The 19,172-nt window shown below is 38.3% G+C and overlaps 2 protein-coding genes across 3 annotated transcripts in view; both read right to left on the reverse strand.

The window, feature by feature from the left end:
* SERINC5 (serine incorporator 5) overlaps window positions 1-19,172 on the reverse strand; it is a 510,096-nt gene that overhangs the window by 152,750 nt on the left and 338,174 nt on the right. The window lies entirely within an intron of this gene.
* Window positions 1-19,172, reverse strand: part of HOMER1 (homer scaffold protein 1) — a 90,436-nt gene that overhangs the window by 15,188 nt on the left and 56,076 nt on the right. For both annotated transcript variants that reach the window (XM_065739822.1, XM_065739821.1), the window contains one exon: window positions 8,628-8,784. In XM_065739822.1, the coding sequence (XP_065595894.1) occupies window positions 8,628-8,784 (157 nt within the window). The remainder of the gene's footprint in view (window positions 1-8,627; window positions 8,785-19,172) is intronic.

Consider the following 19,172-nt stretch of genomic DNA (forward strand, 5'->3'; position numbering starts at 1 on the left):
CAGTTATTCACAGAAACCTCATGCTGCTGCTAATAAATGAACACTGAATTCTCAGCAAGTAAGAAGTCCACTATACCTGCCACGAACCAGCTAGCAATCACACATCTTTATGTTTGATGCTGAATCTTGGCTATTCAATTATCAATGCAGGTGGTGAAAACGAATAGGTTACTGATAAGGGCCTGTAAAGATTTTCTACATTAATTTTTAAGATAATCTGAGCAGATGGTTTATATGGAATCCCATACCTCTTTAAAGTTAGTTTAATAATTTAAAGAAATTTGATTTCTTTAGGTAGCATAGAAATGGCCTAATAAAATGGACATATTTCTGTATGTTCATGCATTTTTTTAAGGTCCACTTTTAAATTTCCTTTAATAATAATGAAACCAGGGTCCATTACTTCTCAGGGGTTCTTTATGATTGTATAAGATGTCTTTGTACTCAGTTCATTCACTAGATGAGAGAAACAGAATATAAGAAGAAAATTTTATCTTATTTCCTAAGAAGTCTTGGTAAAATGACAACACGGGATTTTACTTTTCTGTTCTTTTAGGAATATGCAAGAACTCGATCACTTGCCTTCACAGTGGTACTACAGGTTTCTCTTCTTTCAGAAGAATGATCTTCAAGGATTGTAGCATTCTTAGTATGCAGTGGTGGTATTAAACTGTGCCATTGCCCAGTGGCATAGAATGATTTACTTTAGTAGCTGGCATGCAAGAAATGCATAGTTTTCATTTTTCACTTGACAAAGGTGAAACTTTGGGTTGCTTTCCATAATTCATATCACCATTCAATCCTTTCCTTTCTATGATGCCAAGATTCATATTAGTATCAGTGCTATTTTATTTGTCTGATTTTTTTTCTTTTACCAAGCTGTTCTAAGCTCATGAGTCCCTTTTTAACTTCAAAAAGCTACACAGGATGTGTAGGAGTGCTTCCCAACCCTGTTTAAGGGAAATCTCTGTTGTTAAGCTGCTTCTGAGCAGATTAGAGGACAGGAGGCTTAGAACTCTCAGTTAAGCTCCCGACTGGGCATCATATCTTCTCAAAATCATTATGTATTTTTTAGAAGGAAAAATCCATACAGGAATTTAGTGACCTTTTGAAAAATATGTCTGACAAAATACCAATATACAGTATTTCTGACTTAAGCTCATATGATATCAGAAGAGAACACAAAGCTTTAATTTATGGAGAACTTTACACTCAGTCACAGTGAATCTGTATTCTATTTCTCTTCAGTTCCAGGCATTATTAATGCACAAAATAAACAGGAGGAAAAATGATAAAAGCCTCAGAGAATGCAAATAAACTTGATTTAATATGAGAAACTGAATTGATAGATGAGAAAATCTTAATTAGAAAAAAAAATATTTTTTTAATGCAATCAAAAATCAAGTACAGGGACATTATAGCTTTGTCTCCAGATTTTGAAAAGCATAAACTGTGATACAAAGAAAAACTGCTTCAGTCAACTCTGAAAGCAGTTACAGAACAAAAAATGTTGAGTTTAAAATAATTTAAAACATCTTAAAAAGCAAAGCTTACAATGAGTACTGCATGAGAGTGGGAAGCTCTGCAGAGGGATAGGATGAACTGATGGGCTGCATCCAATTGCATGCCATTCAACAGGGCTAAATGCCAGGACATAACGTCCCCATGTAGCAGTGTAGGCCCGGGGAAAAGTGGTTGTAAAGCTGTCCTCCCAGATGGACAAGAAGGCCAGTGGCATCTTGGCTTGTATCAGAAAAAGTATGGCCATATGGCATAGGGAATTGTCCCACTGTAATGAGGATTGGTGAGGCCACACCTTGAGAACTGTGTTCAGTTTTCGGCCCCTCACTACAAGGACATGAAATCGCTGGAGGGTGTTCAGAGAAGAGCAACAAAGCTGGTGAAGGGACTAGAGAAATAAAAAAGAGGAACAGCTGAGGGAATTGAGATTGTTTAGTCTGGAGAAGAGGAGGCTCAGGGCAGACCTCTTTGCTCTCTTACAAATACCTGAAGGGAGGTTGCAGCAAGGTGGATGTCTATCTCTTTTCTCAGGTAACAAGTTAGGATGCAAGGAAATGGACATAGCAAGTTGTATGATGAGAGGTTTAGATTGGACAATAGGAAGAATTCCTTCACAGAGATGGTGGCCAAGCATGGGAATGGGCTGCCCCAGAAGGAGATGGAGTTCAGTGGAGTTATCATCCCTGAACATATTTAAGAGACGTGATCAAACAGTGAGGTAAGCTAATGGTTGGCATGGTGATCCTAATGGACTTTTCCAATCCCCATGAGCCAAAAGACTCATTTTACAACACTGAATGAGAATAATAGAAAATATGAGGGAGATATAAAGTAAAACAAAAGTATGTCTGTAAGTAAATTGTGACAAACTTGAAACTGATAAGAAAGGTACCATAAGATCTTACATATAATAAAAATATTAGCAACAAAAAGACTTTATATATATAAAGAGGCAACTGTTTATGTAAATTAGGCTATTTTAGGGCTGTTTATGTAAAGAGAAAACTAAAAACAGAGGTGATAACATTAAATTTACTAATTTATATGCACTACTTCTCCCCACCACCACTCTTGACAGAGGATATGAGTCTGCCACGGCTTGCAGATAGATGACTCAGGCACCAAGCTTAAAGCCACAATTACATTATATATAAACCACAAAATATATTATTAAATTGCACTAAACATAGCAGCAAGAGCTGGAAGTACAGTTCTTAATTTTGGAAGCTGGTCTATTTTGTACAACCCTATGACCTTATAAGTGAGCATGTCTATCTAATGCATGAAGGTGTACTCACATCTTTCTTCTCCAGCAGGCAAGATGCTGTAATAGCCAACTTGTGCAAATAAAACAACAACTACATTGCAGCTAAAGATGCAAACCAATATTCAAAATTTTCTTTCTCCTTGAAGTAATTTTTTTCTATTTTTTTCTAAAAGTCATTTATTCACTCTTTTCCGACATAGTTCCTTTTGGATCAAACAGTATTTAACCTTTGAATTGGCATCATATGCAAGTTGCAGCATGGTAAACTCTAAATAGATATTAGGAAAACAAGATCACAAGAAGTGTGGAAAAATGTTGGAACAGGCTGTGCAGAGAAACTCTGATTCTCCATTTTTTAGGACTTGACATGGCCCTGAGTAATCTGTTCAAGCATGGAGCTAGATCTAACTTTAAAGTTGGGCATGCTTTCAGTGTGGAGTTGGGCAAGGTAAGTTGCAAGTTCCCCTCCATGTTGAATGATTCTGTGATACTGTGAAATAAAGATGGATTTTGTCTCATTTGACTAAAAGCACTTCCAGAGGACTCTCTAGATTATTAGCTTACGGAGAAATTCAAGCACTTACAGAAACAAATTCACTGAAAATATTAGTAAGTTTTCTTACACTCATGTTTTTGTTGCTATATGAATTATATATATTTTAAAAAGAGATCATCATATTAGACATTATATGTAACTTCTATAATCTCAGGGGAGATGGATTCCAATCTAACAAACATTTTGTTATCAGTTGCATATGTTTATTATATTTTAGTTGAACAGATAAATCTCAGACACATGTACAGCCTGGGAGAACAGAGCAAACCCCTACCAAAAAGGAACTAAGAGCACTGGTGAATGGGAAGCTGGACAGGAGCCAGCAATGTGCTCTCAACCCAGAAATACAACTGTATCCTGGGTTGCATTAGAAGGTTAACAGGGCGAGGGAGTTGATCCTGTCCCTCTGCTCTGCGCTAGTGAGACCTCACCTGGAGTACTGTGTCCAGCCATGGAGTCCTCAGTACAGGAGCGACACTGGCCTGTAGGACAGTGTTCAGATGAGGGCCACAAAAATGTTCCAAGGGATGGAATACCTTCTCTGTGAGGAAGGCTGAGAGAGATGGGGCTGTTCAGCCTGGAGAAGAGAAGGCTGTGAGGGAGACCTGGTAGTGGCCTTTCAGTATCTAAAGAAAAGATGTAAGAAAGAAGGGAACAGACTCTTTAGCAGTGGCTGTTGTTACAGGACAAGTAGAAATGGTTTCAAACTAAAAGAGGGGAGATTTAGATTGAATATATGGAAAAAAAAATCCTACAGTGAGAGTTGTAAAACACTAGAATAGACTGTCCAGAGAGGTGGTGGGTGCCCCATCCTTGGAGACACTCAAGGTCAGGCTGGAGCAGGCTCTGAGCAACTTGATCTAGCTGTGATGTCCCTGTTCACTGCAGAGGAATTGGACTAGATGACCCTTAATGGTTCCTTCCAACTCTAGGTATTCTATGATTCTTTGATAAGGACTCAATGAGAACAAGACTCGGGGTTCTGGTGGATGAAAAGCTGGACGTGAGCCAGCAGTGTGCACTTGCAGCCTGCGAGGCCAACTGCATCCTGGGCTGCATCAAAAGAGGGGTGGCCAGCAAGAATAGGGAAATTGTTGTCCCACTCTACTCTGCCCTTGTGAGGCCCCATCTGAAATACTGCATGCAGATCTGGGGCCCCCAGCACAAGAAAGATACGGAGCTGTTGGAGCAGGTCCAGAGATGGCCACAAAGATGACAGAAGGGCTGGAGCACCTCTTCTACAATAAAAGGCTGAAGCAGCAGGGGGTTGTTGAGCATGAAGAGAAGGCTCTGGGGAGACCTCATTGAGGCCTTCCAGTATTGGAAGGAGATTTAGAAGAAAGCTGAGGGGGACAGTCTGTCAAGTGTGTAATGATGGGTGTAATGGCTTCAAGCAAAAAGAGGAGATATTTAGTTTAGATGTTAGGAAGAAAATTTTCACTGAATGAGTGGTGAAGCACTGGCACAGGCTACCCAGAGAAGCATTCAAGGCCAGACTGAGACCCTGGGCAGCCTGATCTGCTGGGTGGCAGTCCTGCCCAAGCCAGGGGCTTTGGAACTCGATGAGTCTTAAGGTCTCTTCCCACCCAAGCCAGTCTGTAATTCTATAGTTCTATAATAAACCTAACAAAATGATTACATCATACAGTTTCATAACACTTCTTGCTACTGAACATGCCACAGCCAACAATATCCAGATGCAGCATTTCACAAGCACGTTTTCTGTATGTGTAATGGAGAAATATCTGGATCACAATTTCTTTTTGAAATGGAAGACTACTTCAAACTGAAAGATCAGTTTCCAGCACGCAGGTTAGAACAGCTTTTGTGCTGTATGGGTAACAGATTGAGATGATTGATTTTTTTTTTTAACATCCTTTGCACACTTTTGCCTAGAGAGTTTGATTTACAATGTTAGCAAAGCCTCCATTTCTCTTAAAGCAATTCCAATAGAGAGCAGTACTCCTGATGAACTATCTTGTGATAATTTACAGCCACGCCCAATAACCATAAACACAGAGATATGCAAGACATCAGTAAGTCTCATGGTTACAAATTATAGAAAATTTTAATACAAGCATGTAGAAGATGACTGTAACAGTGCAGTGTAGATAATCCCAAGTTGTAGCATTTTGTTTTCCTTCAGAAATACAAAATAATTGCAATAGGTCTGCCTGGCAAATGTAACAAAAAGTAATCATCTATTAATTAATGTAGCTAATAGTGACTGCCAATAACAGGATAGAACTAAGTGACAGACAAAGGGACCATCTTTTACCACACCTTGTTCATCTTGTCTTGTGGGTCTCTCAGCACTGGGCAGGAAATTCAGCCACTGTTGTTCGGTATTTCTTTTATTATCTTTGTTGGATCAGAGCTGCACTGTCTCATCTTTGCAACTAAAGTTATTAATACATATTATTATGCAGAATGCCACTTCATTACGTCTATATTTTAGCAAAAAAGTTATTCCCTCCAAAACCTATCTAGTGGTCAAATAGACATGAACTTCTGCAGTGTAGCAATCACGCAGTAAGTTTATAATTTACACAAATGTATTAACTATGATTAATACATTTCACTCACAAAACTGAACCGCAGGTTAGAACTTCCACCATTCCAAAGGAGATGCTTAAATGAAACAAGTGAAAGACTCTCCATACAAACATATATGACAAGCTTCTGCCTCAACAGAAAATTTCTGAAAAAAAGCAATTTTGCCATCATCTACCAATTTCTTGAGCTGAAAATAATTTGCAATAAATCACCAGTTTTAATTACACTTCACACATTTCATCTGGACACATGAACACATGCAGTTAGGGTCTATTGCAAAATGTCACTATTCCCAGTTGAACTAATTTATCTGAGATTTCAGGATTCTTGTTTCAAGTCAGACTAGATACAGGACATTCCCAACAACCTGATATTTGCCATGGTTTCTTAGGTCAAGGGAATTTTTACTACTCTACTAGAGTTAGGATAAGGATAGTTGGAACCTGCAGAATTTCTCATCTTCATACCAACACAATGCTTGTTCCTGTGTGGAATATTACTGGAATTGACATACTGAAATGTCCAGTTCTTGACAGAAGGTACACCCCAGGGTGGAATGTAGTGGATAATCTGTTCCACGATAGTTCCCTAATGTTACCTGCAATCTTAGCTGTTAGCAAACACCAGGGTAGATGACACTAAGAAAAAGCAGCATGGAGAGCAAAGCAGAGTGGAGTCCACCCGGCCAGACTCCATGATAATCTTTTCAGGGATGGGGACACGGTGATACAACTGGAACTGGTAAACTACCTTGCTGTAGTGAGCCAGCCCTGAACCAGCAGTTTTCCACTTTTACGTCTGACTAGAGTCACACAAGCTCCATCTTAAAGTAAGAAAATAGTATAAAAATGGCTTAAGAGGAATGGAAAGGAAGATATCATTGCTGACTTCTGGGATCTGTCAGCAGACTGAGTCTCTCTTCCACAGTTATGCTGAGTTATGCTAAATGATGCCCATGGGAAACTTAGCAATACCTGTTATAGAGTTATTCCATAATTTAATGTATTTGCATTTGGCCATATTATTCATATTTTTTGTTAACCTCACATTTTGTAGACAGATCACTTATCAACAGCAATCCAAAAGAATCTGTATTCCTGATACTTTAATAAATTGCACTATTCAGTCCAGCCATGATCGTTCTCAATGGGTGCAGACAAATTCCTTAAGGGTCATCGTGAGAGCCCATTTGAACATGACTACGTGAATTGGGCAGCGTGCTACTTGTGAATACATAATTGTGATAACACTCTATTGACTGTGATCAGATTGTTGAACTGGACATCACCCAGAATCTAAGCCTAGCCACTCCTAGACCTTCTGATATCTGAGGACAAGCTGGAACACCAGGGGGCTATTTTCTAGCAAACCTCTCTGTCCTTTTAATGCAACATCCTGTGATGCCTATAAATATCTAAGGAGCTGGAGACACAGGATGAGGCTGGATTCTTCTCAGCAGTGCGTGGTGATAGGATGAGGGGAAATGGCCACAAACCAAAGCACAGGAAGTTCCACACAAATGTGCGTGGGAACTTCTTCCCAGTGCAGTGACGGAGCAGTGGCACAGCTGCACAGAGAGGTGGTGGAGTCTCCTTCTCTGGAGACGTTCCAGACCCGCCTGGACGCCTACCTGTGCAACCTGGGCTAGGGAGCTAGCTGGGCATCAGTCAAGGAATAGTGATCAATTACATATGCACTGCTTATTATATATGTATATATATGTCATAGTTATTATCCTTTTCCTTTTATCTATCTTAGTAAATAGCTTTCTTTTGACCCACAAATTCAAATTCTTTTTTTTTCATTCTCTCCCCCATCCACTGGGAAGGGGGAAAGTGAGTGAACAATTTTGTGGAGCTCAGGCACCTGCAAGGTTAAATCACAACGAGGCCCTTTTTTTTAATTTCTTGACTAAAATAATCTCCTGATGTTAACAAAACTGTAATAAATTTCACCAAATATGTATTTCCTCCATACATGTCTTATAATTGCCTTCATTTTGCACAAATGTGTCCTAAGCTACAATTACAAACTCATGTGGATAAAAGTGAATTACTATAGTAATGTTCTAAGTGTTACATAGGAAAAGAGAAATCATATACTTGTTTTCCCTTCAAACTTGTGTACTCTCTATTCCTCGCAAAAGACTGTTACTCTCACCTGCACTATGCTCTGACTTCTGGTTTGTCAAAAGATTTCTTCAAAAGTGAAAAGGAGAGGATCCTGTCCCTCCTGTACAAATGCAGGAGCAAATTTTTCATTGCATATTGTGAGCTTGATCGTATGCTCAGTTTTCACTGGGTGCAAGGACAAAAGGAAGCTGTTGGACTTTGCTACCTCTGGAAACTACAAGAGGATTTCTTAACTGAATCAGATGTCATGTTTCTATGGGTTTAAAAGCAAGAAGGTGCTGACTGTTTTAACTCCATAGCATTCTATGGAGAAGGTCCTGAAACAAACATGATGCAGCTGACATAAAATGAAGAGTCAATGCTGGCAAAAATGCCCTAGAGTTCACAGTTCAGATAACTTCTACTGCAACAAAATCCTGTACAGAAAAGAAATGGATAGAAAAGAACTTCCTTGTGCTTTAAAGTGATCATTAGTGCCTGTGTGAAAGATTTACCTAAAGCTTCAACATTACGCTTATTTGTTCTATTTCAATATGAGTAAATACATTCATCAAAACTTCCACCTCAATGATCCTGGCTGTTTGCCTTGACTTACCCGCTTATGAAGACGTTCTGCTTCCTCTTGATATGCAGCAAGCTGTTGTTTCCATTGTTTTACATTGGCAGTGGACTCCAGCAGGGCTGCTGTGAGCTTAGCGTTATTACCCTTGAGTGTGGCCAGTTCTGCCTCCCAATGCTTGCTGATTGTCGAACTGTAAGAACAGAATGAGAATGCTCAGACTCCTCAAATCTCTATGACTAAATCTTCAAGTAAGAATGCTGGTGCTCAAATAAACCAAACTTTAAATACAGAAAATAGGCATCAACAGAATTTTTAATATACATATATCGTTATTGGAAAACTACCTCTAATCTCTCAGCTCAACAAATTACTTTGTTTTAATAAAATGTTAATGATGATGAAATCCACACCAACTTCCCAAATGCAACACCTCGTAGTTCTAGAATATGCATATGATTAGTCATCACTTTAACATATATACATTAAATGCTTTTTCAGCCTAGTCTTTAATGAAAAATAATGTAGAAAAACATCTGTAACGAAAGGGATAAAGAGGGTTAAAGTAGTGCTTTGGAACTACAGCTTAGTTGCCCTAATGCAAACCTTGCATGACTGAAAAATACATTATACTTTCTTTTTTAAACTTAATTTATACTTAGAATTCAAAGATCATAATTTCAACATCATAATATTGTTAATTATACTTCAGTACTATAGGCAAAGAACCTAAAGATCAAGAAGCACAGAGATATTCTTTCACTACTGCACACAGGATTTGGTTCGTGAGGTTTATTGAGTAGTCTATGGATGAACAATTTCTGCATACAGTTACTATCTGAGCAAATACAGGTTTTTCATTTTCAGAGATAATTAGTCATCCAACATCCATAGACTCCATCTTTGCACTGAGTATCCAAAGGAAAAAACACATCAGATATGTCAGGTGAATGTATTAGTATTCAAACAGGTCATCCTTGTTTACTTTTATAAAGACAACAGCATGTGAGGTACACACCTAGACGGAAAATATAGAGAAAAAATAAATTTTTTTGCCTGATTAGCTTACTGTTAAAAGCATCATTGAAGACCAATGATATGTAACTCTGGTCAAAATGAATATACATATATAGTTAATTATGATTAATTACTATAATCTAATTATTATGATGTAATATGTTTAATTATATTTTGCATGTTAGGTTTATGGGTTTATTTGAACTTTGCATATAGGAGCAGTAAAACATCCTGCCACCATTTTACGCACTTTCTTTTTTTCCAATTAGATATGCATAGGCTGTCCCACAAAAACATGTTTCAGAAACACGACAATAATTTTTGGAGAACTTCCTGAGGTGTTCAAAGCCATCCAGTCACTAATTAATATTCATTATCCATTCAGATCACATCTACTGTTTCACTAAAACGGGATGTCTGATTCTTCTGTGCTCCAGCATTTTCTTCCAAATATATTGCTACAACATCTTGAACAGGAATACAAGTTCTTTCAGAAGTGGAATATGGGTTCTTTTAAATTGTTCTAGCATTGCATTAACTATTCAAATAATCAGAAGTTCACCACTAGAAATTTTAAATTTTAAATGACTAAACTAAAATAATGCTAATCCTATTTCATCAGGAAACACTGGTTCACATATTAAAGAAGGTGGGAACAAATTTTTGAAGCAATGTCTATGCTTTTCTTTCTCTTATCAAATTTATTTTTCACCTATGATAGCATATCATATCAACAAATTCTGTAAAAAATCACTCTATAGTTCATCATCATATTCCCATATACTTCTAGACGTTCTGAACTTGCAAACAAATGACCACACCAAAAGGTTCATTCAAGTGAGTGGCCATATTCAATAGCTCCACTGCAGCAGAACAAGTAGCTAACCATGTGTATGACACTACTCCTGCTTACAAAACATACCTTAATACTCATCTTTCCTCAAGAAGAATTACACAGGACTCAAAATTCACTTATCACAGCAGATTACATGATATGTGTCTTATTATTACAAAAGAAAACTGTTTTGACCACTTCATATCACAAATGAAGATGCAAAAAGGGAAATCAAGGGATTTTTTAGCTCGTACTGTGTATTCTCACAATGATACTGGTAAACTTTCATAAGCTGACAAGATCTCAGAAGACAGAGTCCTGGCTAATGAAGAGTAATCATGTGAGTGGGTTTCCTAGTATAACTCACCATCACCTTTGCTCAGTGCCCTAACCACCCTGACAAGAAGGCAGGTAGTAGACCTTCTGTTATCTCATGTTTACTAGAATGCCAGTGTTAAAAATGAATCATGTATGTTCTATTACTGCCATAGTTACTCTGGTCCAACAGCTGGAGGATCTCTTAGGAGCTGGTTACTTTAAATTTGTAAATTTCAACAGAACTGCATCAGCAATATTTTTGAACCTTACTCTTTATCTCTAAAAATCCACACAGTGGGCTTGAACATGTCTATTGTAATGCTAATGTTATTTGCTTGTAACATACACTGATTTTCATACAAATAACCTCTCCTGTAATATTTTAAAGATAGTACTACTGCTCCATAAAATAGAATAATATTACTTAAATTAGTCTAGTTTTCTATTTGATAATACACAATATTTTTCCAATTATTTAGGGTTATCCTGTTTCTTCTCATAAAAGTCCGCATTCTCCAACGTAACTACAATGTGTTGGATATCATTATGATAAAACAAAGAACCAAAGGCATGGATTATTTTTTGTATTACTGTACTTCTTAAAATCATAATCTGATTAAAATAGCCTGCAACCAATTGTAGGAGTGCTGATTTAGCTTTTCCAAATAACTTACTGAGGAAAAAAAAAAAAAGGTATGCTTTGTGGATTATTTTGATTAAAGCTGGACTTATTTAGATTTAAATACATTATTTTAGGAACAAATAAAAACAAACATACATCAGGCTGCTCTCAAACCATACTAAGATTACCTGCGTTGAGGTCTATCCCTGTAGATTGGTTCAAATTTATCTACAGTTCCAGAGTAAAAACTGAGAAAGACAAACTTCAGGCTTGACAGCAATTCTCTCTTAGGAGAGAAAATTCTGGGGCTAACACCTGGGCTGGAAAACACACGGGTCCAGAAGCACAAACATGGGTAATACAAAATTACAACTGAGCCCATGGCTAGCACTGCAGTCACTCAGGATAGGTATGCAAGGGCTATACATGCTCTTTAAAACCTTTTATTTAACTGCGGATTGAAAGATTTTTTGCTGAAAGGAAATGATTTTGCCCTCAATATATTAGAGTGCATCACAGGAAATACAAGCAAAGCTCTGCCAGTTGTCTTAACGGTTGCAAGCATCTGAAACAAACCCAAATATATTTGCTCATACGAAATGGAAACAATATACAATGATGAAAGTGATCAAAACAGCAATGTAGCTTCTGATAGAACACTTCAAAAGGTGTTATACACTGCAGCTCAAAGAACAGAGTAGTCTATGTACACAGAGTGACACAAGCACAAACATATTTGCAGCTTAAGGATTAAACATGCCTAAGTATGGGTCTTTTTTTTGTTATGTTCTGGAAGCCAGGCATCTTTTTACCGGCACTGCCACAATTTTAATACGCATTTCTTCAGGCCTGTCACAATTAACAGCACTGGATTCCTGGCACACTCTAAGACTGTTTTTCAAAATAAGAAACATTCTTCACACTTCTGCTTGTTGCCTGTTTCTCATCATGAAAAAGTCTACTGTAAAGCTTAGAAGTATTGTAACCAAAGATGAAATGTAATCATTTCCCATGTGAAAATTCTGTGTGTCTGAACACAAGATAACAAGCAGTTTTACAAACATAGGTGCATCGGTGCTTCTGCAGCAGTGGAGTATAAACCAAATACAAGAGAGAAAATGGGCCGGTAATGGCTAACAGTAAAATAGGAAAATTACTGCTTCATCTGACCACAATGTACAAAAATTGCTTCCATAACAAAGGCTTAGGTCATACTGATTGTAAGTAAAATTGTCTTCACAGTTCATGGGACTGTGAGCACTTCTTAGTGAGCAGATATTCCTAGAACCTCTGATCCTTGCTGCTGGCCACAGAATCTGTAATGTGGGTAATATCATATCAGTGAAGGGCTGGGATGGATAATGGTTCCTGCAGACCCTGGGAATAGAGGTAGCTTTATTCCTCTACCTAGGTCCTTCCAGTATGATAATCTGTGAAAACTCTCAGATTGTAGAACATCTGAGGCTGTCCTCATACCTTCCATTTCAGAGAATGCCTTCTGAAGAGAATTCAGGAAAGTATTTTTCCCTGAGAGGAATGAAAATAAACATTACTAAAAAGTACAAAAGAGACAGGAATCTGCTGGAAAGAGTCCAGCAGAGGGACACACAGATGATAAAGGGCGTGGAACACCTCCCTTATGAGGAAAGGCTGAGAGACCTGGGTCTGTTCTGCCTTGAAAAAAAGGGACTCAGAGGGGATCTGATCCACATGTATAAAAATCTAAGGAGCAGGAGGCCAAGGGGAGAGGCTGGACTCTTCTCAGCAGTGTGTGGTGATAGGATGAGGGGAAATGGCCACAAACTGAGGCACAGGAAGTTCCACACAAATGTGTGTGGGAACTTCTTCCCAGTGCAGTGACGGAGCAGTGGCACAGCTGCACAGAGAGGTGGTGGAGTCTCCTTCTCTGCAGACGTTCCAGACCCGCCTGGACGCCTACCTGTGCAACCTGGGCTAGGGAGCTGCTTGGGCAGGGGGCTGGACTCCATGATCTCTGGAGGTCCCTTCAGATTCTTGTGATTCTGTGATCTTCACACCCAGAACAGTGCATGGTGTCCACCTTCAACATAAAGGCTTCAAAGTCACATATTTAACTTCTGTAGAACACAGTACTTTCACCCCTGCTACAACATCCTCCTACAGCAAAGCACTGCTGGTATCCTAGCATAACTGTGACACCTCTGAAAATTAAGATAGGATTTGATGATCTTGCATACTTTTAGGCATTCTGACCAATTACATTGAGCTGAACTCTGTTCTCACTGGGTATTGGTTATAACTCCAGTAAGTCACTGAGGAATAGCATTGCTATCTGTCCATCTGTGACCCGAATAGAGTGCCAGAGGCTATAAATGAGAATCTTTCTCTGTGAAGTAGGTCGCTTACAGAAAATTAATCCTAAAAGCTGCAGTCACCATGTTTAGACAGTTGGAGAAGACTTGCACAGGCAGGGGCAGGGAGCACGTATTAATGAGCTGTATTCAGAAAGAAGTTATTTCAAGAGATGCCTTCAAGAAATGAGGGAACAAAAGCAGTCTAAATCAAGGATGTTTTCTGAGATATTGCTTATTCATTACTTGCTTCACTGTAGGCAATATCAACACTGTAAAACATGGTTTAAGCTTTCCTTCAGATTTACAGGAAAAAAGAGTGTGCAGAATTATGTTTTATTAATATTATATGGCTTTATTAATATTCTATGGCTTAAATAATCGATTTGTTGCTTTAAAATGAATTAATTTAGAAGTTGGATTTCAAACTCCACTGTAGTCAGTGTTGCAAACCTTTGCACAAGGGCAAGTAAATTCTTTAGGTGTCACTGACCTGCACTGGAGATGTAATGATGAGCAGCACAGTCTTGGGATACAGAAATGAGGAACTTGGTTGAATGGAGACTGGAGTATTTTCACTACAACATTTGGCATCTGGTAATAGTAACTGACTCCACAAGACTTGACAAAAATGAATGAAGCAACGTCCCTGCAGCTGCTGTTTGGATTATAAATAGTGGCACATGTTGGAAGCAGACCAGGAACTTGGTGGAGTGGGCACTACCAATCAGCAGGAGAGGAACGTCAGCTGGCTGCTAGCAATGTGTTAGCTGTGCTGGAAGTAAGGAGCAGTCCTTACTGACAACTGTGCTGGTGAGCTGTACAGAGCAGATCTTCAAGCTCAGGGAAGCAAAGGGGACTTGTAATAATTCTGTTCTCTTGCAGCAGTATCAGATAGCTCTAGTGAAATCAGTCAGCGTAGCTTCCTCTTCCCCTCAGAAACATAAGGTTAGAGTGTGGATTTATGTAAGGCTCTTGGGTGAATTTGGTAAGGAATTCTGACCAAGATCCTTATGAAATCTGTCATATGAAATAAAAGTCCTGCAAATGTTCTCCCACAGTGCTGTGGGAACAGTTACTGCTCCTACCTAAGTAATGAGAACTGCAAATGGTGCTGCAGGGATAAGATGGTAAGCTTTAAAGGGCACTTTAAGAGAACTTCATAAGCTCCACATCATGCTGAGGTCCTAGGCTGGAAGGGTGAAGACTCTGCAATGGGCTGCAACAGCAATTGCTTCCGTTTAGATATGACTCTGTTAGATGCAGATGATGACTCTGTTAGCACAGAGGACGATAGCAGCATGCCACAAAGTATTCCTGAAAGCTCACAAAATACTTTCATTTACACTGGGAGTTAAAATCCACAATTCACATCCTGATTTAGAAAACATTTCAAACAGGCATATTGGGAATATCACCCATTTACAGAGATTTCAAAGGATATTTCCTATGGCCATCTATTCAAAGTGGAAAGCTACTTCACAACAGAAAGAATTTAAACGTGATGTTTTTAGAGTTTGTCCTGCTACTAGTCCAACATACCATATGCTATATGGCGCAAAACTCAATTTTCTTAAGTCTTCCTCTCTCTTAAATATTCAAAACTAATTTGGAAACAGAAAAGCTTTGGTCATGTATTCAATTATCCCTAACCCGGAGTTAGAGCAGAAAGCTGAAGAAAGTGCAGAGGAGCAGACAGACATCAGGTCCTACCTCACCATTCCAAGAAGAGGCAACAATGGAAAATCTTGGTCATATAAAGTTGTACAGGCCTAATATATTCAAACACTCAAAAGATGCTAAAGTTGTGTGCTTGAGGGACATGGTCATCTACCATACAGTTATACCATGACAGTAAAAATCAGCAGAAGCGGAAAACTACAGAAGGAATGACAGTTTCTGTAAGTAGGAAGCCTAAGAAATAAGACAAAAAAAAAAAAAAAAAAACACAAAAACAACCACCCTACCTCTTCATGAATACTGCTGATTGTGCTTTTTATCTGAAGTTGCTATTAACTGGACACATGCAAAAGGAAATGTTATTTGATAAACTGGAATTTATTCTAATACATGGTAAGTCTTCTCAAAGTTATAATCAAGAGATAATTACCAGGAAATTGCTTTGAGTTAAATATTTTCAGTGAAGACGATGAAAAGCTAATTAATATTCAAAAAAGATTTTATTCTTAATTAGAGTATTCAAAAGAATTTTTTAGCAAAGGAAGATAGGTACCCTGGGGAGAGAAGTAGGAATATTAACTGAGCATGAAAGATCTGTTCTTCCCTTTGGGACAAGGAATATCCATATAATCTCAATGGAGTTACGTCAGCATAAAACAAAGGAAAGTTAGTTGTGAATCAGCTCTTTAGACTGGAGTAAAACACAGTTTAAATGACAAATTCATTTGTAGCATAAAAAAGGCTCTTGAAGCATATTTGAAGTGAGGAGATATTCAATATCCATGAACTTTCAAATGATATCTCAGCATTGATGATAGAAATGCAGAAATTTTTCTGCAAATTTGGATGAGGGGTACCTATGGAGCTGTTAGAGGTTTCTCTTTCATGGTGTTTCATACAAGATTTTTCATTTGAAAACATGATAAAACAGAAAGGTTGAATGCAAGTTCTCATTTATCTAAAGCACACATGAATCTCATGGACAGAAGAGCTGACTTTCCAGCGTTGCTATGGACAGTCCTGTTATTAGGCATCTCTTTTCTTACACTGGAGGTTGAGTAATGGCACAGACTCCTTTCACTGTGTGGCACATGACTATGCAGTGAAAATCAGTGGCTATATCCTATTTATCTCTGAAATCCATGTGCTGTACTTCATTAGACAGTCTTAATTAATCACAGGACCTACTGAAATCACCACAAGGCAGACAACTTATCTCTGAAAAATAGACCTCAACGAAATTAAATTATTTTTAAGAAGGAAATATTCCATGGAAACACTCTACACCGTATCTCAGAATTACACTCTTCTAAAAGATAAGAAAGCTAGGGACAAAAAATGTCCAAGCATGGTGATGTTCAAAGCTTATTGAAACACTAGGAGTCAATTGTAGCAGTTTTTCCATAGGATGGAGAAGACTGGGTACTAACAAAAAATGAATGCTTCAGCTACAGTCCTTATCCATCAGGGATTTAGATTCCAGTCCTGACCCAAGTTATTGTGGGGTAAAAAGATAAGAATCATTCTTCCACACAGAATCAATGAAGAAACATTCCAAGCTTCATGCACTCACTGTCTGCTACTGAACTCAGGACGTATTTAGGTAAGTAACATTTAAACTCTGATTTTCATTAAATTTACACTGTTAAAAATTGAATGCATGTCTTTTAAACATTGTATCAGAATGTGAAAGACTCATTTTTAACCTGAATATCACAGCAGCGCTAAGAAAATCCTTATTTCCTCATTTGAATTTTACTTTTGAAAAGATTTCTCATTTCTGTCTCAGTCGTTTAATTTCATAGAACAAGGAGACACTTATTTTTCCATGAAGATCACACAGCATAAAACAAAGTCAATAATTCTGTTTCATAATTTTCAGCTCTTTGTGGGAGCAAGCACAGCTAATTTCTGTGATTTTTTGCACTAAACATTAAAAACTTGCAAACCCAAAATTTCATCACATATTCTGAAAAAATAAAGATTTGCCCTCACTCCTCTACTGAAACTGCCTATCAGTGTCACTGAGAAGTATTTCATTCTTATGCTTTTAATGTAAATTATATAATTGAAAATTGATAACCACTGATTTTTTTATTCTGTTAAATTAATATGGGATATGAGGAATAGTTCCTTGCTGTTGCTATGGTGCTGAATACTTTAAATATTCCAACAAAACTAAATTTTCAAAAGCAACCTAAGTTATTTAGGAACTTATGTCTCATTTTCTAAAATGACTAAGTATTTGGCTGTGAGGTAAGTCAAACTGACTAGAGCTCTTATGGCACTTGATCACTATATAAAAGCAATTAGATGATGTGGTTAGCATCAAGTGAGATACTAGGACACAGTGACCCTGACATTAAAATGATCCAAACAAAGGCTGTTTTCATTCTGTAAGTCATCTGTATACTGAAGAATTTAAAGCAGTTTAACCTTAAATTCATACTTTGAATCAGTACAAACTAATTTTCCAGAGGCCCCGGGTAGAGAAAAGCCTGTTTCTTTCAAAAACCCTACCTAGAACAACATACATCAATACAATCCATTTTCTATCAGTAACATAAAAAATGAAAGACTGAATGGGACTGCCTTATGCTTCTCTCAATCATCTATTGAGTGCAATCCTGCTTTCAAGAATTTCAGTGAATTGTGCTCTCATCAATTACAGCTCTGTGAATTTGGGCATCTCTCCCACATTCACCACGGCCATGCTGTGACAGTAATGTCAAGGAACAGCTCTTTTCCTAGTGAACACATCTCAACCCTAAGCAGAATAGGGCCCGGTGCCCTGAGCATCTGAAGGCCCTACAAATCTGCTCTCTCCCTAGACTTCTACAAAGTTTTCCAAAATCACACTGCAGAGCTCTTTGCAATCTTCAGGCCTCCCCTGTCCAGCTGAAACCCTTATGGCCATACATGCTCTCCACTGGCACGTGGCAACACGACCACCAAACCACTGCATGTATTTGGAAAGGACTCTGCACAAACAGAAACTGTCTTACGCCACAAGGACACAGCACAGGCCCATGCAATTACACTGTTGAGATGCCGGCCCTGGTGTGAAGGCCTGTTTTATTTGGCAGCATACACGTAGCCAATAGGAGGCAGCTGCAGCTACAGGTTGATTCTGCAGAGATCAGCAGTGAAGGCCGGGTTTGCACAGTGATGGTAGACCGAACTGCAGTGGAGAGGGCTGAGGAACTGCACCGCATGGAGCAGTGAGGTGGCTAAAGTCACCCCTCTTGGTCCCACAAATCAAACACACACCATACAACAGGGTGGAGATCCTTTGCAAAAGCCAGTTACACATGCTCTTATGTTAGATTTAATGGAGCCTTTTTGTCAGTGAGACAAGAGGACACCTTAGTCTCTAAGATCCTCCAATGCTGGTTCCTGTCTTACTTCCACAACAAATTGAATTTAGCAGAAGAATAATTGCAGATGCAGGACCTTACAAATCTTCTACAAAGAACAGAAAGACCTTCCATAGAATGATAAAAATAAATATTCGGAATAAAGTGGAATGGAATAAAGATTCTGAATGAAGACTATCTGACCTCCATCCAGCTAGTACATTTGTTTATGTCACAGTACAAAATAGTAACAACCACTTGTTCAATTAATGCATGAATTACAACTGTCAATTTGCCTGTCCTAGTAAATACGATGACATGCATTAATGGCACAGTTGGTATAGGAGGTGAACTGTCAGTTTATTTGTTGAAAACAATATCATTTTATTCAATTAAGGGAATACAAGCTACTCTGATAGCCAT

The sequence above is a fragment of the Cyrtonyx montezumae genome, unplaced genomic scaffold, assembly GCF_038088225.1.
Source record: "Cyrtonyx montezumae isolate F1298 unplaced genomic scaffold, pur_monq_1.0 scaffold_25, whole genome shotgun sequence".
NCBI lineage: Eukaryota > Metazoa > Chordata > Aves > Galliformes > Odontophoridae > Cyrtonyx > Cyrtonyx montezumae.